Source organism: Mesoplodon mirus, assembly GCF_964341445.2.
Source record: "Mesoplodon mirus genome assembly, chromosome: 8".
In the NCBI taxonomy this organism is placed as follows: Eukaryota; Metazoa; Chordata; class Mammalia; order Artiodactyla; family Ziphiidae; genus Mesoplodon; species Mesoplodon mirus.
This window is the reverse complement of record NC_138984.1, coordinates 34,851,700-34,872,812: the sequence shown is the minus strand read 5'-3', so window position 1 is coordinate 34,872,812 and position 21,113 is coordinate 34,851,700. Positions and strand designations below refer to the sequence as shown.

Sequence of the window (21,113 nt, the reverse complement as noted above, 5' to 3'; positions counted from 1 at the left end):
GCTGGGGATTGTAGTTTCCTCTCGACCACGCCCCCTAACTCTGAAGGCCACGCCTCTCGCTGCTAGCCCTGGGGCGGGGGCGGGGCCGCGACCCTGGGTCCAGGGTGGGGCGAGCCCAGTGCCGGAGGGCTGCTGGGGTTTGGGGCAGAATTCCAGGCCCACAGTGCCAGACGGGTCGCGCCGCCCTCCTGGCTCCGCGGCTTGTGCCGCGAGCGGCCCTTGCGCGCTCGCTTTGCCGCTGGGCGGGCCTGGCGCCCGGGCCCCGCACCGCTGGCCGCCTGAGGAGAGCCGCTGGCCGCGGTCGCCGCCAGGGTAATGAGGGGAGGCCGGGCTGGGGAGGGGAAGGGCTACGGGCTGGTGGCGAAGTGAGGGAGCGCGGCTCCGCCAGCGCGCGCCTACGGAAGCTGGAGGCTAGAACTCGCCGCCCCGCTTGCAGCTTGAACCCGGGAGGCCGACGGAGCCGTGGCGGGAGTCCGGCTCGGCGTGGCGAGCGGCCCCTGCGTGCCGCGCGGCTCCGGCTCGGCCCGGGGTCTCGGGCCGCGCGGCGGCCGAGGCACCTGCGTGCGGGGTAGGCGGTGCCTGCTGGGGTCGGCGGTGCCTGCTGGGGTCGGCGGTGCCAGGTGCGCGGGGCCCAGCTGCCCGCGGCGCCACCCCCACCCCTGCTGTCACCTTTGGCCTCACTCACAGGCACGCGGAGTCTCCAGACCCGAGGTGCCCTCCGGCCCGGCTCTGTGTGCCGCCTTCTGCGAGCTCGCTGCAAAGTCCCCCAAAGCAGGACTCGGAAGGAAGCTTTTACGTAATTGAACGCTCAAGCCGCGTTTCGTCCTCGGTATTTAAGTTCAGCGTTGTGTTTTTCCCTCGTGGGTTTGTTATGTCGTGTACCTTTTTCTTCAGAACTCGATTGGGATTGGTGACAGCGCCTATCTAGGATAGAGCCTGGCATACAGTAGGCGCTTAGTAAATATTTTTTGAAAGCCTGAGTCACGATGCTAAGTTTGGAAAATTCTACCGAGTTGTGTGTGGCTATAATTTTTAAGATTTTATGGGTTCCCAAGATAACTTTGAAAATTACAGTAATTTTAAAGCTCCGCAAAGAGAGTTAAATCTGGCTTTTTTGCATTCCCTGGAACAAGGGTCTCTGTTGGATGCTTAAATTAACTCAAAACCCGAGTTATGTAATTTAGATGCGCCTTCCGATTGTCGCAGAAAGCGTTAACCTTTCAGATTAAAGCTTTCGGAGGAACCATCCTATTTTAGAACAAATTTAAATTATTTAGAAACCTTTATTCTAATTCGCTTTTTAGATATAAGTGCGAGGGACCACACTGATATACTTGTAAATACATTTAGAAATACAAGTCTCAAGTATGATTTTTTGAAAAGGGTTTATGTTCATACCTAGTGAAAGAGCATGCAGGAGAAGATTATGACGGCAGATCTATACCCCGCCCTTCAGCGACCCCCCCTCACCCCGTCTCTTAGCAGGGTCAGCTGCTGCCTTGACCTCAAAATGTCTCATAAAATTATCTCTTAATAGTCTGTCACATCTAAAGCAAAATCATCTGGGGTTAAGCCACGCACGTGGGCAACCCCTTTAGTACTGACAATTCTCACAGATTGTGTCCGCTTCTTATGAGTTTTTCTGAAAAATAGATAATGTAATGGAATTTAAAGGTTTTTTGTTGTTATTTAAGAAAGAACTTAACTGATATTACACGGAAAGAGCAAGAAACAAAGTCCTGAGAACCAGGAAATTCAGTTAATCACGACATCCCTGATCTTTCTGCTTGTAGAAATGTATGCTTCAAGTGGTCAGGGCCTTGTCTGCCTCGATCACTAGTGAGTGTCCCCAGTGCCCAGCACAGTGCCTGACCCATGGCAGCCATTCATTAAACACTTGTGGGATGAATACTTGACCGTTTCAGGTAACAGGGTAATTACTTTCTACATGCGTGTGGTTTCTTCATTTACTTGGATATTTCCTTAGAATAGATTACTAGAAGTGAGAATTTTACAGGGTCAAAAGGGACAAACGTTTTTATAGTTATCAAAACATTGCCAACTTACTTTCCAAATGAGTCCTACCATTTGGTACCTTTCAGAGCATCTTCTCAAGCTCTTATTGATAACAGTATTTGGTAGTTCTGAGCACTTTCAGATAAAGTATTTCATTGATCCGAATCACCCTGGAAAGTGAGCAGGGCAGGTTTTGCATTACCCCTTTTGTAACACAGCAAACACCAGTGCCTTAAATTGATGGTAATGAATGGCAGGTGACAAAAATAAACCATTTCGGGTGTTTTTCTTCTTCTCATTCTCTTCCTTTGGTTTGTAGTGAATATCCTGAATAAATTGACATCTTTTCTTAGCAATAAAATTGGATGCTGCTGTATAATATCTATGGTTTACAAAAGCTTTTTCTTTCTCATTTTGTTCAGATGTTTGCAGATGCCTTGATCAAACCTGGGGACTTCATTAAAATGAAATAATGAACCACAATTTAGGTGAAAGAGATACTGGGTAGGTGTAAGGGAATACCCAGCACTAGCAAGTTTCGAACATTGCCACCCTTTCTATTAGGAAAGATTTGGAAACTTGGTGGTGCTTTTGTAGCTCCTTGAATCTGAATAAGTTACTATTTTAAACCTCTGCATCTGTTGGAGCCTTCATAAACTATTGAGATTAATACTCCATCAGTGAAAGTGGAAGGAATTATTTGTATAATAATCTATATCTTTCCTATCTGTCAATAAATTCCAAGAAGAATGGAAATGAGAACTAAGATTCATAAGGTAAAAAATATTCAACCTACAGAAAATATTATTTTCACATGAAAACTGAAAAAAAAATCTTTTATTAAACATGGCAAGAAGAAAATGTAATTAATTCCTACTCTGTTGCTAATCTTGACTCTTTCCCAAATTTGCTGGTCAGTGACCCTAGATGATTTAATAGGTAATTAATCGGATAAGGAAGCTTTGGAAGATTCAACGTTTACTTCTAAGTAGAACCATTGGAAATTCTTGGGCATCATTTGTATTAAAAGTGGGTCCAACATTGCCTTTCTGTATTGCTTTTACATTTGCTTAGGGTTCTGTATAAAAGTAGTATAGAAAAGATAAGGAAGAAGAGATGCAGGTTTATCGAGGCTTTGGAAATATTCAGAACCTCCTTTCAACTTCACTCTGCCTTTCTGTTGTGATGTCAGATCCCAAATAGTATTCAGTAAACAGAAATGCTCTGTAAGGACACCTTTCAGGAATGTCTGTAGTCCTTGTGTCAAATAATAGCTGCCCCTATAGTGGTGGGTTTATGGCAACTAGATCTTTAAGGAATTTGTATGAAAATATAAGTTATTTTGCTTCTGTTTTTATACTAGGATATTTCTGTATCTTGAAGATAAAGCAGAAGTCTTCTTTGGAGTAGATGGATTTTTCTCACTTTCTGTGAACTAAAGCGATTCAATGTCTCTTTTGGTAAGTTTTTGTAAGCATGGATCTAATTTTGTGTCATTAGAGTAATTAGATGTTAGTGCAAAGCCGCAATAGGCATACTCTGATGGAATATTCTCAGGCTCTGAGATGTTATTTTGATCTGAAAGACTTCTGGTCTTTAAAAATGAGTTAAATTATCATTGAGTTTTTGTCTCTTTAAAAAAGAGCTTCTCCTATACTTTTCTGATATACTCCTTCTATTCCTTTGTCCCGTACCCACTTTTTCTCATACATTTACTGTCCTTAGACATTACTCTTCCATCCAGTTAGCTATGCCTTATCCTTTAAATCTTTCAAAAATCCCTTTGACAAATTTCCATCTGGCTAAAGGCAAGCAAAATAGTATGAAAAATAAGCCCCTTGTCTTAACAAGACAAGAAACATTAGGATCATCGTCTAATATGATGTATAGATACTAACATGGTTACTGTTTATATTAAGTCCATGGTATCTACTCTAGATTAAGTAGTTTTAGGACTTTCATTGTGTCTTATGTAGAATATAATACGTTATTTGAATATTTGAATTATTAAAGCAGTGATCTTTTAAAAAGTGGTAGGTGCATTTGTATGATGATTTGTAATTTACAAATACTTTCGTATAGTATATCTCTCTCAGTCTTCAAAATTGTACGCAGGGCACGTGGTATAATCCTCATTTGGAGTTTGGCCCATGATTGCGAAGAATTAGAGCCAGGGCTCAAACTCACATCTGCCAATCCACTCTATCACTTGCCAAGTCTGAGAGGCAGAAGAACTATGAAGTTAGGAGACTGTATTGTGAGTTATTTGGAAAATATATAATGCATTTACTTTATGTTTAAAGTAAAGTTTCTCTACTTAAAAGGGGAGCTTTATATATCTGGAAACTACATTTTCTACAGCAGGCATCAGCAGACGTTTTCTTTAGAGGCCCAGGTAGTATCTGCGTGCTATGTGATCTCTATGAAGTTACTCTTGTAAAAATCTGCCATAAGCCATATGTAAATAAATGCAAATGAATGTGTCTGTGTTTCCGTAAAATTGTATGCACTAAGACAGGTAGCGGGTCAGATTTGACTCGTGGACCATAGTTTGTTGACTCCTGCTCTAAAGGATTCCTTAAGATTAACAATTTTATGTCAATTTGTAGGTTGGATGAGATGTAAAAGGGCATTTGATAAATGGAGATACTGAGATTCAAAGGGCTGTGTGGTTGCCCAGGGCTTCCAAATTTGGGGGAAAGGACATCTTACTTAATCTATTATTTCATAATTATGGATTTTTGGAAAAATAGAATTTGATAGGGTCATTTATATTTGTTCAGTTTGTTAATAATTTTACTTTGTATTCTTCTTGCAACGAAATATTTTGAATCCTTTGAATCAAAACATTCTTGTTTTCTCCTCAGTGAGATATTTGTGTAACAGATAAAGTTAATGTTTTTGCTTATGAAGGATTCTTCCTCATTCAACTTTTACCTCTATTTGACAGCTAAGAAGTGGTGTTTTCAAAGGAGCAGCAGGAACAAAATTCCAGACTCCCAGAAAGAAAGCAGGTGTTCAGCATAAACCTTGTTGTTTGCATAGACAGTTTAGGCACACCATGATCCATTCTTACTGGGGAATTGTGGGAACCCTCCCAAAATCTGAGTTCCTAGATACCAGCCAAGGGTCAACCTTGCAAATAGGCCTTTCCAAGGAGAGCAGTTTTAGGCCTGCTAACCCTTTCCCACACAATAGTATGAATGATTATTGTGAAAGATTCAGGGCAAATGTTGGAAAATATATGTAAGTACCAAATATAATATATAAATGATGTAACTGGTGGCTATTTTTTATATGAACAACAGTATTAAGTATCTTCAAAAACTTTTATTGTAAATTTTATTCACCCTACACAAACCAGTAGAAACTTTGCAAAGGAAATGATTCTACAGCTATCTTGACACTGTTAGCTCCTGTTCTAACAGGGGCGAGTTTTACATAAAACGGTGGGGATATATGTCAAATTATTGTGGTAAGATTGATATGTACAGACTGTAGGAATTCAACTTAATCAGTAATTTAGGCTAACTGGGAAAATGATTAGTTTGATTAATGAGAAATTCTGGCATATTTTAAGCTAAAGGAAGTTTGATTACTTTAAGTAAGTGACTGCAAAATAGACTTGTCTTAAAGACTCATTTGATATTATACTTTAATGTTCATATAAAAATGAATGTTCATGAGATGCTTGAAAATAATTAAAAGTCTCTTTCATACAACTTGTTTATACTTTTCTTTTGACATACCTTTTCTTCCTAAATAAGTATAACATCAGCTTCACACCACTAACATGTGTAGGTGTTACATTTCTTTATTGACAATATGTGATAACAGAACACTGAGTTGAAATGCAGGAAAATGTAAATTGTGATAATGGAACTAAGTCTCTTAATTTGATTTGAGTTGGTTAGAGATGTTTATCACCTTACGAAACAAAATTGGTTCCAAATATTGATATACTCAATGTGTGGTTTAATGTGGATAAACATGGTTCCCACACTTAAGGGAAAAAGAAAATCTGAGGATCAAGATAAAAATAATATGATGAGCAGAATAAATCTCTAGCTCAATATTCAGAAAAACACTGCAAAGATTACAAAAGGGCTAAAAATTAACACCAGCAGTAAAAATGAATTGATATTATTACCTCCAGGGTAGAGGGCAAGAATCAGAGATAGCGCCAAGTAAAATTATAGCAGATATGAAATTTGTCCTCTGCATACCCAGCTGCTTCTCCGTTCTCTCCCATACTGTCAACCTCCACAGTATGAATCCTGGCTCCAGTTCAAGTTCCTGCACGTTGCCCTTTCTCTCTGGTCCTCACCCCAGTCAACAGACTTTTTTGTATCCACATGCCACCCTTACTTATCTTGTGACTTATTTTTCACTTATTTAGTATATTTCTGAATTTACAGGATTGTTTCTGCACTTCACGAACACAAGTTGAATCACTCAGACCTGAAAAACAGTCTGAAACCAGTGCCCATCAAAACTTGGTAAGAAAATGGTTAAGTACAATTAACTCCTCTTTTGCCTTCTGTGACACCATTTTACAGAATATAATTTCTGGTTCTCCTATATCTCTTTTTCTTTACTTCTTTCTTCTTTCACTTTTCTTCTTTTACTGTTTCTTCTTCCTCTACATAAGCTATTCTCCAGAAGTCTATAATTGGCCTCTGCTCTTCTGCCTAAACAGACTCTCCCTAAGCAGTCTCACTGGCTCCTGTGGTTTCAGTTGCTCAGATTTCAGATTGTCTGGAGCTACCTGAGGTTTTCCTTTAGGTTGTGAGGGACCCTGTCATCAGGTAGGACTGATGATTCTTAAGTTTTTACCTGCAACTTTGGACTCTTTCCTGGGCACCAGATGTGTCTGTAGAATTCCTCTGGTTAGAATTTTCAAAGGCATCTCTGTGCAGTTTGAGTAAAACCTTAATCTCTCAAAACTTCACTGACCTACTGAATTTCCTGCTTTGGCAAATGAAAATCCATCTACTAAATCACCCTAACTAGAAACTTTGGAGTTATCCTCACACTGCCTCTTCCTCTGCCCTCACATCTAGTTACACACCAAGTCTTACGGATCTGTCTCTGAAATGCCCTTGAGTCCATCCCCTCCTTCACCTGATCACTGCTACTACTCAAATCTCATCATCTCTCACCTGGACTATTGCAGGTAAACACATTGCCGCTAGTATCCTAGACACACATATAACCTCCTCTCCCACTCAGATCAGTATTCAACACTGTTACCAATACAGGCCTGTTTGTGCCACTTTCCAGCTTTAAAATTGCCATTGGTTTCCTAAAGTGTATGGGATAAAGCCTAAACTTGTTAGTGTTTTATAAGGACTCTTAATGGTATGGAATATGTCTAATGTTTGAGTTTCATTTATTGCTACTGAGTCTTAGCACATACTTTTATTTCTGCTTGAAATACCCCTCTAAAATTCTTCCTCGTGCTTAAAGAGTTGGCTCAAATGTCACATCTCTGAAGCCTTTGCTCTTGTACCTTTAATTCTATTATGGTCCTACAGATCTTAGACATCCTCATAAAATGGCATTTACTATATTATCTCGCAATGATTGATGTATATGTCTCTCCACGTGATCCCCATAAAATACGCATCCTGTCTTTTGTATCTTTATCATCCTTGGGCAATGCCTGATGTATTAAATAATATTTAAAGAAACATGCTGAGAAGTAAATATTTCTCTGGGATTTTCCCCTCTAAATCTCTTAATTTTCATTTTATATTATAATTCTTTCTATAAAATAGAACCTGCCTTGCAGATACCTTAGTCCTACAAAATAGAGTAATCCCAGTTAATCCTATTTATAAATTTATTCTGACCTTATCTTCAATTGTCATCATTTTTGTCATTTCACTTTTTACTCACTAATACTGTAAAGTCTTCTAGTTATGTACCTTGTTGTACAATAGGATATAGTATCCAACTAGTTAGTATCCTATACTAACTAGTATAGTATCCTAGTTTTCATTCAAGTATTACCCTTCAGACAGGTAGTGTTTAGAAAGTAAAGTGTCTGTTGTTGACTCCTTGCTGTTACCAAGATAGAGGCCTAGAACTCAGGAAATTTCCACAAGTGCTGCTTTTTTTGTGGGAGGGGTTATTGTGCTAGGTACACATAACATAAAATTTACCATCTTAACCATTTTAAAGTGTACAGTTCAGTGGCATCAAATATATTCATAATATTGTACAACCATCACCACCATTCACCTCTGTAACTCTTTTCATCTTGTAAAACTGAAACTCTGTACCTATTAAACAGTAGCTCCTCCTTCCCTTATAATTCCCCTGCCTCTTGGAAACCACAATTCTACTTTCTGTCTCTGATCTTTGACTACTCTAAGTACCAGTATAAGTGGAATCATACTGTATTTGTTATTTTGTGACTGAGATTTTTCACTTAGCATAATGTCCTCAAGGTTCACTAGTGTTGCAGCATACTGCAGAATTTCCTTACTTTTTAAGGTTGAATAATATTCCATTATATGTATATACTAATTTTCCTTATTCATTCATCTGTTGGTGGACACTTGGGTTGCATCCACATTGTAGCTATTGTGAATAGTGCTGCTGTGAACATAGGAGTACAAATATCTCTTTGAGACGCTGATTTCAATTCTTTTAGGTATATAACCAGAAGCGGAATTGCTGGATCCTATGGTAATTCTATTTAAATTTTTTGAGGAATGACCATACTGTTTTCAACAGTGGCTGTACCATTTTACATTCCCACCAGCAGAGCACAAGAGTTCCAGTTTCTCTACATCCTCTCCAATACTCATTTTTTGCTTTTTTGATAACAGCCATCATAAAGGGTGTGAGGTGTTATCTCATGGTAGTTTTGATTTGCATTTCCCTAATGATTAGTGATGTTGAGCATTTTTTCATGTGTTTATTGACCACATACATGTATTCTGTGGAGAAATGTCTATTCAAGTCCTTTGCCCATTTTTGAATTGGGTTGTTTTTTGTTGTTGAATTTTAGTTCTCTCTATATTCTGGGTATTAACATCTTATCAGAAGTATGACCTACAAATATTTTCTTGATCCATTTTGAGTTAATTTTTGTATAGGTAAGGGTCCAACTTCATTCTTTTGCATCTGGATATCCAATTTTCTCAGCACCATTTGTTGAAAATACTGTCCTAGCTCCATTGAATGGTCTTGGCACACTTGTCAAAAGTCATTTGACCATATATGTGAGGGTTTATTTCTGGGCTCTTTATTCTGTTCTCTTGCTCTATATGTCTGTCTTTGTGTCAACACCACACTGTTTTAAGTACTGTAGCTTTGTAGTAAGTTTTGAAATCAGGAAGAGTGAGTCCTCCAATTTTGTTCCTTTTTCAACATTGTTTTTGCTATTCAGGATCCCTTGAGATTTTAATAATATTAGGTCTTCCAATCTTTGAACATGAGTTATGTTTCCATTCAGTTATGTCTTCTTTAATTTCTCTCAGCAATGTTTTGTAGTTTCCATTGTACAAGTCTTTCACTGCCTTGGTTAAGTTAATTTCTAAGTATTTTATTCTTTTTGGTGCTATTGTAAATGGTATTGTTTTCATGAGTTTTTTCTCACATTATTCATTAACCAGGTCTTTTGAATCTTTAGTTCAAAAAGTTATTAAAAAGTTTGACAAGGACAAGGACCCTGCCATGATTTTTGCTTTCTAATTCTCTAACTAGTCATGAAATCAAAAAGAGAAGTGAGGTTAGTTTTAAGATGATTTACTCTTAGTAAACCTATATTGTCTTCTTGTGATTACCATGTTGTTTTCTTAAGTGTCCATAACTCATTTGTGTAGTGATTTGATACCAGACCTTACTGGGCAACAGCATCAAGCTTGCCCCTTTATGCTTTTTTCCCTTTTTTGAAAATTGAGTCAATGTTTGACTATTTCCATTTGGGTTTCTCATCTGAGTTTTACTATATTTTCAGACTTAATATCCTAGATGTAATTGTCTTTGGTTTGGAGCTTTGAACCTATTTAAAACAACCTGTTTTGAGCTTCAGCTACTTAATTACAACCTAAGTGCTCCTAGTTTAAAGAAGACTATTTCCCTAATGGAGTTGATGGAAGCAAAGTAGAGGTTGATTAGTCTTATTTCAATCCATCATCTGGTGACCTGATGCCATTTTTTTCAAGCAGTGAACTGTAAGCCTCAGTTCATTCTGTGCTGTAGCCTTCCTGACAGACTTATAGCTTATCACTTTAAACATTTTTTAAACTGCTACATGCTCTTCTTTCTCTCTCTTATATGTGTTCTTTAAATCTGAGTTTAAGACTACTTGTTCTAAAGAAATTGAATTGATTTATTTAGATTTCTTTCTTCATTGGGATTATTTCCAATCGTATGGTAGAATTTCTTTTTATAGCCTTTCATCCCTTTTGCAGATTATTCACCTTTTACCATGAGCTTACAATTATATTTTTCTGCGCTCTTAAAAGCTTGGGGAACATGTAGAATCAAATGTAAAAAATAGTTAGCAGAATTCCTAGTACATAGTAATGTCATTCCTAACTCCCTTCTTCCTTCTCTTTACCTTGGAGGTAGTAACAAGATTCTTGCCACCTGCTGGTGCCTGTAAAGGTTGCTAAGTGCCTTTGGAGTACTGGTGTCCTTTTAGAGATCCTCATGGCTATCATATGATGCCAGTGGTGTTGGCCTCTTCTTTCTCCTGTGTGCATGTTATTTCAGTGCCACTGGGATCTGGTGCAGACCTAGCACTCTGACTCCATAGTATCCCGTGAAAGGCCATAGTGGTACATGGCCATTAACTCAGGACTTCGGTACCCTATCCTGTTCTCCCATCTCTTGAGGCTTATTTTTCTTTCTGACCTCCCTTCTGATTCATCTCATCTTTGAAAAACTTCTTCAGCTTCTTTTAATAGGTTTTAGTATGGAAATTGTTCCTTGACTGTTAACACCTCCAGACTGTTAACAGCACCAGAATAGAATATTCCTCATAGGTCATTTCATTTCTTCCCTTGATATATTTATTAGATACCCTGAAGAGTCAACAGCCATTCTTGGCAACTCCTAAGAATGCTTCCTGGGAATTGTGCTGGAAAGTATTCTTCACTACCTGTAAATCTGTGTTTCTAGCCGTCTCCCCCTTCACAGGCTGATAGCTTTATAACTAGCATTCCCTTATTAGCTGTTGTAAATACTTTTTGGATCTTAAAACAGTCTCTTAAGCCACCTTTTCAGTGCCTTCCTAATGAGCACTTGTGTGTTTGAAAAGACAATATCAGTATTTTACATTGGAGTAGGGGACCAAATTGGGGCACCAAAAAGTTTATACCTATTTTGTTTTCATATTTTTAAAACAATGCAGGTTGATGAGCCAACCCTCTCCTTGTTGCCTCCATCCACTAGAGCCAGTGAAGTGATCTGTTCCACCAACGTTTCTCACTATGAACTCCAAGTGGAAATAGGTAATCATTCTGGATTGCATATAATTGACTCATCATTGTTAGAAATGAAATTGATGACAAAAAGATTACTTTGTAAGCAGGTCTCTCTTGTTACCCACAGCATAAAACTAAATGTTAATTGTGTCAGTCAAACGGATCTGTTAATTTTATCTGTCCTAAAACAGTAGCCCAGATTTTTTTCAAGATTACCTTCTAGAATTTTTACTTTTTCACTGAAGTACTTGTAGAGGAGGAAGACACTAAATAATCTAAACATTTGTTATTTGTATCTTTATTGTGGGGAACTTCTGATCATTTGTCTGATTTAAACCAAATCATGTAAATCTTTTCAGTTACAGTCCTTTAACCAAATTACTTTCTTTTAACTTAAAACCTTGCCTAAAATCCCATTCATAGTAGAAACTTTTTTCAGTTAAGTTTGGAACTGGCTGAGTTATTGTTTTTAGCCTTATACCTGTGAAAAGTTGCTCTGAGTATTCAGAAACATCTCTTAAATAATACAAAGAGATAACTCTCTTAGGTGCTAGGAATATAAAGCCAGGTAAAACACTTGAGGAGTTCACATCCTCTCTGGGAAGATGAACATGAAAGATAACTTTGTCTTATGCACTGGAAGGTACTATAGTAGAGATGTGCTAAGTGTTATGGGAACAGAGAAGATGGAGCGTTCACCTGTGCATCTCGACTCTTCTAGGAGTCAAGGAAGATAGCAAAAAGGGGCTGGATCCTGAAGCATGAGGAAAAGTTTACTAAATATTCTAGTCAGGGTTTTTATTCAAACAACAAAAAACAGTCCTGACTACTTAAACTAAAAGACTTTTTTGAACAATTTTGCTAACTCACAGAATCATTGGCTAAAGAAATGGGCTTGGAAGAAACCCAGAGAAACTATGTGACTAGAACCGTAGCCTGGGTCACAGCATAAGAGCAGCCTAGTTAATGTACGCTAGTAGGGTACTTTAACCCCACTAGATGGTGTTGGACCTCACTGGTGAGTTCCAACTTAACTGAAAAAAGTTTCTACTAAAAATGGGATTTTAGATAAGTTTTAAGTGTGAGTTCTGACTTCCTCTGCTTCTTTTGTCACTCACTTCATCCTCCAATTGACCAAGCTTATGTCATTGACCCTCCCATGCCCAGGTCAAGGTGACCAAAAGAGAAATAAGGATTTGACCTTTTCTAAAATAGCACTGATGGAAAATGCCCCCAAATTAGAAAGGACTTTTCAGATGGTGTCAATCCAAAAAAGGTAAAAAAATAATTACTCCAATAGGTGACTGAGGAAGGACTATCCCATAGCTGCTCTGTGCCTAGACTCAGGAACATAGGGAGAGTAGGCAGTAGGAGTAGATAAATCTGAAAAAGGAGGCTTGGAACACATTGTGAAAGATCTCATATGGGGTATATATATAGAAGTTCAGACTCTCTCTGTCAGCCCCGCAACGTACCAACTTCATTACTCAGTGGATTTAAGGAAAGGTTTGGAATTTATCGTCTCTACCAGAGAGACATTGTGGAATAGTGATGATGATCATAATAGCATCTAATCGGCATCAGGCTGAACATATTATATGTATTTTTTCATTTCACCCCTTTAGCCCTCCCATTTTGCAGATGAGGATACTGAGGCTCTGAGAATTTAAGTAATAGTCATACAGTTAGTGATTTGAAAGCAAACTGTTGTGACTCTAAGGTCTAAGCTCTCAGCTGCTGCACTGTAGTACCTTTCTTTTGATAAAATGTCGAATTTAGAAGGACAACTGGCAGCAGTTCCAGGCAGCAATCTGGAAGATATAGTATATCAGGGATTTACAGCCAGAAGGGTATCATCCTCATCACCTGAGTCTTTTTAAAACATTGCAGTGCCTATATCCCATCACAGACCTCCTGAATCAAAATTTCTGGTGAATGGGAACTAGGCACAGGCTTTTGAAGTAGTTCCATCAGTAGTTTTGGTGCATGTCCTGATCGAGAATGCAGGGCATAGTGAGGAAGTCACTGCATCTATCCAGAGAACAAGGACAGGACTTGAGCTAAGGCAAGTGATGCTTGTCACTGGGGAGGAAGGGATGAATTTCAGATTAACTGCATTTCAACAATAAAAGTGACAGAATTTGGTGACTGTGGAGAGAGGGAGGAAACTAACATGTATTAGGTGTCTACTAATAGATTACCATTCTAGGTGTTTTTAGTTAAAAACTGACAACACCAAATGCTGGTGAGTATGTCAAGTAACTGCAGTACTTATACATGGCTTGTGGGAATGCAAAGAGGTTCAGCCAGTTTCAAAAACAGTTTGACAACTTCTTACAATAAACGTACACGACCTAGCAATCCCACTTGCAGGTATTTGCCAAAGAGAAATGAAAACATATGTCTACTTAAAGAATGGTTTTGGCAGCTTTATTTGTAGTCACAAAAAACTGAAAACAACCGAAGTTTATCAATTTATGAATAGATAAAAATAAATTGTGGTATATACATATAATGGCTTATTACTCTGCAATAGAGAGAAATTAACTACTGAAACACGGAAGAATCTCAAAAGCATTATACTAAGTGAAAGAAGCCAGACACAAAAAACTGTACTCCCTATGATACTATTTACATGACAAACAAAAATCACATCAGTGGTTGCCAGGGACTGGGAGTAGGGGATTGCTGAGTAACATTCCATTGTTTGAATGTAACAATTTGTTTATCAAGTCACAATACTAACCATTACAATAGGTGTGTAATGGTATATTGTGTTTAATTCCTACTCCTCTATTTTGAGCATCTTTTCATGTGCTTGTTGGCCACTTCTGTGTCTTCTTTTGTGGCTTACCTATTTAGTCTGCCTAATTTTTAGTTGGGATGTTTGTCATTTATTATAGAGCTATAAGAGTTCTTTATATAGTACTCTGTGTGTAAGTCTTGTCAGATATAAATATTGTTAATACTTTCAATCAGTGGCTTGCCTTCTCATTTTCTTAACAGTGTTTTCTTGAAGAGCCAAAATTTTTAATTTTGATGAAGTCCAGATTATCAGTTTTTTCCTTTGGTCATTAACACAAGTTTTACGTCTGATTATAGGAAGAGGATTTGACAACTTGACTTCTGTCCACCTTGCACGTCATACTCCTACAGGAACACTGGTCACTGTAAAAATTACAAATCTGGAAAACTGCACTGAAGAACGCCTGAAAGCTTTACAGGTAACAATACAAAAAAAAAAAAAAGATACATTTAATTTAATGTCTATTTGAGGAGATTACACCTATAAGAATTTTTTTTTTCACAAATTAGTAGTTCTGTTAGAGAAAGGTAGATTTCTTTCTTCTAATAAACATGCAATTACAGAATTGGAAAGAATACTTGGAAGCCAGATCCATGAAAGAGCAAATATATTCAAACTTTGGTAACTACTATAAGTTCCTTCAAATGAATATCATATTTGGAACACTGGTCTGGAATTTACTTAAATACCCCTCGTCAGTCCAGTCACAAATAATCGTATAGGGAAATAGAAAAAACAAAAAGCAAACAGTTTCCTTTTCATCCAGCTAAGTAAAACTAGCTTCTGAATTGATAAATTTTAACAGATTGCATTTCAGGAATATTATAATACCATTTCAATTGTCACTGATCATTTTTGATATAAAGAGGGGAAGGATTTTGTTTTGATATTATCCCAATTTTTTAACTATTTATATGTGCACATGTATATTGCACAGAAGAAGACTGGAAGAAATTATACTGAAATGTTAACAGTGGTTCTATGACTTAATGTTAGAAGTGACTTTTATACTCATATTTTAATGTAGTTTTTAAATGTTTCTATCATAAGAACACAGTATAGTTATTGACTGTGACCGCTGGAGCCAGACTGTCTAATAAGTTCACATCCTACTTTCATTAATTATGTGCTTTTGGACAAGTTTTCTAACTTGTTTCTAAGCATCCTCTTCTGTGAAATGGGAATTGTAACGTCACATACTTTGTGTAGTGGTTGTGAGATTTCAAGACATGAGAGCACTAAGACCAGTGCGTGGTCCTAATAAGCTCCATTATTGGTACTAATAAGCTGCCACTACTGCTGTTATCCTCATAATGAGGAAGAAGGTTGGTTTTTTGGTTTTGTTTTGTTTTATTATTTAAATCCACTTTATTGTTATTTACTTTTCCCTTCTTTTCTTTAACATCTTTATTGGAGTATAATTTCTTTACACTGGTGTGTTAGTTTCTGCTTTATAACAACGTGGATCAGCTAAAAAAGTTGTTTTTAAATGTCTTGTCTCTGTGTTTCTATACTAGAAAGCAGTGATTCTATCCCACTTTTTCCGGCATCCCAATATTACAACTTACTGGACTGTTTTCACCGTTGGCAGCTGGCTTTGGGTTATTTCTCCTTTTATGGCCTATGGTAAGAAAACTCATTTTAGGTAAAATAATTCATGGTTTGGCCTGGATGCTATAATTAAGGATGAGTGTGATCTTAGATTTATGATTCACTGCTTTTAATTTATAAATCTGATGGCTAATTCTAGATTTCATGATATATTTTTATATCTGGTTCATGCTGAATTTTAGTCTTCAGGAAAAAAAGTAGAATGGGTCTCATGATCATTGAAACCACCACTGACTGCTTCTCCAAGAAGTCAATCCTTTGAACAAGCTGTCTTTTTCCCTTCAGTTTCCTTCCTCTTTCTCAGTGGAGAGCTGCTGTTATTCTTCAAGCAAAAGTAGCTTTTCTGCTTGTGCACACCATCCCTATCCTTGTTTCTCTGCATTGTAAACTTATTTCACTGTATTGTAAACATCTGTGTGTGTACCTGTCTCCCTCACTGGATTTGAGCTTCTTGAGGGCAGGATCATGTATGTATTTTTCATTTTGGTATCCCCAGGTGCTCATAAAATACCTAACACAAGTAGTGTTCAGTAGGTGTGCTGAATAAATAAATGGATGGATTCTAGAGCTTTGATTTTTAGGATAGCTTTTGTGAGTTGCCTGTGGATTTAAAATATATATGTTCTCACACAGTATGTATTTTTTTAGTAATATTGAATATTGTTAATTCACTTTCCTAATCTCTAGCATGTCATTAGAAAAGTCTTTTTAAAGATTGGTGAAGGAAAATTACTTTGGCATAAGAAAGTGGTTAGACTCTAAAATGTAACGCGTGTGCATGCGAGCGTGTGTGTGTATGTGTGTGTGTGTTTATGGTTGATAAGAACATTTAAAACATAGCTAGAAGCAAAATCACTTTCAGTGTTCATCTAAAGATTTTAGGGGTTTCTTTCAGGTTCAGCAAGTCAACTCTTGAGGACTTACTTTCCTGAAGGAATGAGTGAAACTTTAATAAGAAACATTCTCTTTGGAGCAGTGAGAGGGTTGAACTATCTGCATCAAAATGGCTGCATTCACAGGTATTTACTTATTTGTATTTTACAGAGTGAAAGAATTTGAGAGGAAGAAGTCTTTTAGGGAGATTTTAGGAAGGAGCAATTGAGTATTAGAATGGAGGATAGGAAACTTGCAAATGAAAATTGAGGGAGGAAGGGACCAGTAGGTATAGTAGATGCTTACATTTTATAGTTCATTTACCAGAAATGTTCAGACCACCTCCTCTGTGCCAACTGCTGTGCTCCGTGCTGGGATGGAGTGCCTGTCCTCGCACAGCTCAAGTCCCAGTAATGAAGGTTACAAGAACCTATCGGTTTGGGGTATAAGCTGTGGAGAGTGGGATCCTAGTTAACGCTTGTGTTTTGTTTTTTCCTTAAGCAAATGAAGAGCTGCTTTATCTGCTTTTCAGTTGTATGTCATGTTTATATCATATACAGATTGTAACTAAACCTTTGATTTCTTAAGTGTTCTGTAGCACTTTGAGATTATCATACTAAATATCAGTTCTCTTGTTGCCAAACTGTAGGTGCAGAAGTAATTGGCTGAATGTTAAAAACAGTGCTGTTCGAAGATACATTGGGAATTTGTTTTCCTTTTTAATTAAGTTGCTTTTAAATAAGCTTGTTTTCTTATTGTTTATTTCACCTCAAAGCTTTTTTCTTACTGTTTGTTGTTTCTTAGCAGCATTCTGGTTAACTGAGGATTTCTATCAGACAGTATTCTAATTAACCAAGGTTTTATTATACTTTACCAGACTATTGGCCATCCTGCTCTATTAGTTTCCAGTTTCCGTGTTTAGGATGAAAAACAAGGCTCTTTTATAATTTATTTGATGAAGGAAATTTTTACATTAAACATATCTTTATAAATTTTGTTAATACCATGAGAGGCTATCTTTTATTGGATAATATTGCATTTAACTTTAAATTATAACTTCTAAGGAGTATTTGATTTCCAAGGGAATACATGGATTTATTCTGACCAGATTTTTATCCTTTCTTCATTGGCCAATTTCTTAGTATTTAGGATTGTTTCTTTTTGTTCTAGGAGTATTAAAGCCAGCCATATCCTCATTTCTGGTGATGGCCTAGTGACCCTCTCTGGCCTGTCCCATCTGCATAGTTTGGTTAAGCACGGACAGAAGCATAGGGCTGTGTATGATTTCCCACAGTTCAGCACATCAGTGCAGCCGTGGCTGAGTCCAGAACTACTGAGACAGGTCAGGTGTGGCCATTGCATTGGGTTGTCTATGCGTCTTAAGTGTCTTCTGAGTTTGACTAAAGGACAGTTGTGCCCTTATATTTGGATTGATGAAAGGCCTACTGCAAGACTTTTTTTATTCTTTCTTGTCAAAATTATTATGTTAGGAATTTTTAAATGTATACCAAATATTAGGTATATCTTGATTTCTCATGAGTTTTTTCCATTATTATTCACCACCCTTTATCAAAAAAGTATATGTATGTAACTTTTTAAAGGGTATTTACAGTAAAGGACTTCAAATTAATTGTTCTACAGGATTTACATGGATATAATGTAAAGTCAGATATTTACAGCGTTGGGATTACAGCATGTGAATTGGCCAGTGGGCAGGTACCTTTCCAGGACATGCACAGGACTCAGGTAAATGCTTCTAAAATCCCTGAACTACTTTCCTTTCATAAGATCCCTTACATTCTAGATAATTTCTTTTAAACATCTTTGCTGTAGACTCTTAGAACCTTTATTATTGTTGTTATTGCTTTAATATTTTGCCTGAAAATGACTGAAGGAAATTTTTCTTTCTTTTAGATGTTGTTACAGAAACTGAAAGGTCCTCCTTATAGCCCATTGGATATCAGTATTTTCCCTCAGTCAGAATCCAGAATGAAAAATTCCCGATCAGGTGTAGACTCTGGGATTGGAGAAAGTGTACATGTCTCCTCCAGTGGAACTCGCACAGTAAATAGTGACAGATTGCAAACACCACCCTCCAAAACATTCTCTCCTGCCTTCCTTAGCTTGGTACAGCTCTGTTTGCAGCAAGATCCTGAGAAAAGGTAATATTGGTCACTTCTAAGTAGCATAAAACATCTGTGTCTTGTATTTTATAGAAGTTTTGTGATATTTCCTTCTTGCCAAATTCAAATCTTTCATCAGTCTATTCATCAAAAAACTATACAGTAGCCTAATCCAGAAAATACCAATGCTAAAAACAAGTGGAGACAATGAGCAAATGGGAAGAATAGATTAGAAGAAGACTTGGGCTTCAGTCTCAGCTGTGTCATTTCCTAACCAAGTCACCTTGTAAAAATCAGTTAATCTTTGTGGACGTTAATTACTGCACTTATGTTAAGACATTTTAGAAACTTCCAAGCAGTACAAGAGTGTTAGTTGCTGGTATTACAATAATTATTATCACAGATAACTAATGCGTTAGCATTTTGGAAATAAGGTGTGTGTCTTTTTAATCTTTTTAAGCCCCTTAATGCATAGTATAGTTCCTTATAATTAGTAAGTGCCTAATAAATGTTAAGTCACAGACTAATTGAAGGTTATCTCTAGAATTAATTCTTCTCATTAGTTAAGGTTGAAGCTAAGAATTGGGCTTCCTTACATATATTTTTTCCTTTTAACTTTTGTGTATTGAGTTTTATAGCTCTAAACCTAAGTTCTAACATAGTTTACACCAAAAAAATCTACATTCTAATATGAGGTCTTTTTTAAAATAATTTTTTCAAAAAAATTTCAGGCCATCAGCAAGCAGTTTATTATCCCATGTTTTCTTCAAACAGGTGAGCTGATCTATCTTTGTTGTTTAGATGTTTTTTAATACTATTAAAAAGTCACATCATTTTGTTGGCTTAATGGGACAGTTTGGTTACTAAGATTCTTAATAATTTTCTTATAAGGTAAAGTTAAAAAGAAAACGTTTTTGGTAGTTTAATTATAGACTTTCTAAAATATTTCCATTCTGCGAAACAAAATGAGTAAAGACAAACGGAATATCATCATGTGTTACTTTATCCTTAGCTTATATTTTGATTAACGTAGAGACATTTTATTTTTCTATATTGGCTAGAAATTATGTATGGGCAAAATAATTCTGATAAAAGTCAGTTTATTTGGCTGTTACTTCTTCTTGTTTTTGGATGACCAGAATCAAAGGCATGTTTAAGTGAAAATACCTAAAAACAATTTAAACACATTTAACATGATTTCTTTAAAAGTTATTTTTTACTAAATAAAACTAATGTATTGAATTTATGTACCAACAGCCTTATTTTGAGTTTCTTTAACAGATGAAGGAAGAAAGCCAGAGTTCAATACTTTCACTGTTGCCTCCTGCTTGTCACAGGCCATCAACAGCACCACCTCCAGTGTCACCTTGGACTGAGCCGGAATGGGATTTTCCTGATGAAAAAGATTCAAACTGGGAATTCTAGGGCTGCCAAACCCTTTTATGTCCTATATACTTGACATTTTCTCCCTGCTGCTTTTTCTTCTGTATTGCTAGGTACAAATACTAGAATTATACTTGAAAATACAGTTGGTGCACTGGAGAATCTATCATTTAAAACCACTCTGTTCAAAGGAGCATGAGGTTATAGCCCCTTTGGTTAGCTCAGAGTGCTATTATAACTCCAGGGAAACTTTGGAATTATTAATCTAACTACATTTAGTGTCATCTGTTCTCAAAATTTTTTCCCAAGCTGTGACTAACTCTTCTTTTTGATCTCTCAGTATAATTTTTGAGCCAGTTAAATTTTTCAGCATTTTGCTGCCCTCAGGGGAATGAGCCCTCAGAGGACATTGCTTCCAAGTACGTTTTTTACTTCCAGATTCTCTAGCCTTTTTAATCAGCTATTGTTACACCAACAGGCTAGTTTATCCTGGCATCAAACCTGTTTTTGATAGAAGGGAAAATGTTTATACTTTCCCATTTTCATGTGTTAATACTTATGGTAATATCAAACTGAGCCTCACTCACATTAAATGATTCACTTGAAATATATAGAGAAGTTGTAATTTGCTTTTTTTTTAATTGTTAAGGGTCTAAAGTAACACTTTTCTACTTAATGTAAATTATAGATCCTAAATTCATGCACCCCGTGGGAGCTCAATAAAGATTTATTCAATTGAGTATAATAATGTTCTTTGTGTGGTTTGACAAATCTAAAACATACATTCTAATTTGTTTTGCCAAGGAAAGCTCTTTCTCAAACAGATTTATTTATATAACCTGTTGAATTGGGGAC

The 21,113-nt window shown here is 37.0% G+C and overlaps 1 protein-coding gene across 6 annotated transcripts; it reads left to right on the top strand.

The window, feature by feature from the left end:
• Window positions 1-159: 159 nt before the first annotated feature.
• Window positions 160-20,993, top strand: STRADB (STE20 related adaptor beta). Of its 6 annotated transcripts, XM_082630924.1 has the most exons (14): window positions 161-312; window positions 688-829; window positions 2,439-2,520; window positions 3,380-3,476; window positions 6,435-6,515; window positions 11,390-11,489; window positions 14,565-14,686; window positions 15,786-15,894; window positions 16,775-16,898; window positions 17,923-18,094; window positions 18,394-18,498; window positions 18,667-18,914; window positions 19,607-19,649; window positions 20,157-20,993. In XM_082630924.1, the coding sequence occupies exons 4-14, from the start codon at window positions 3,465-3,467 to the stop codon at window positions 20,298-20,300; spliced, it is 1,260 nt and encodes a 419-aa protein (XP_082487050.1). In that variant the 5' UTR covers window positions 161-312; window positions 688-829; window positions 2,439-2,520; window positions 3,380-3,464; the 3' UTR covers window positions 20,301-20,993. The 6 variants fall into 6 exon arrangements, with proteins under 6 accessions (XP_082487053.1, XP_082487050.1, XP_082487049.1 ...); XM_082630927.1 differs by lacking the exon at window positions 688-829 and having other exon boundaries at window positions 160-312; window positions 20,133-20,288; XM_082630923.1 differs by lacking the exon at window positions 688-829.
• Window positions 20,994-21,113: the final 120 nt, after the last annotated feature.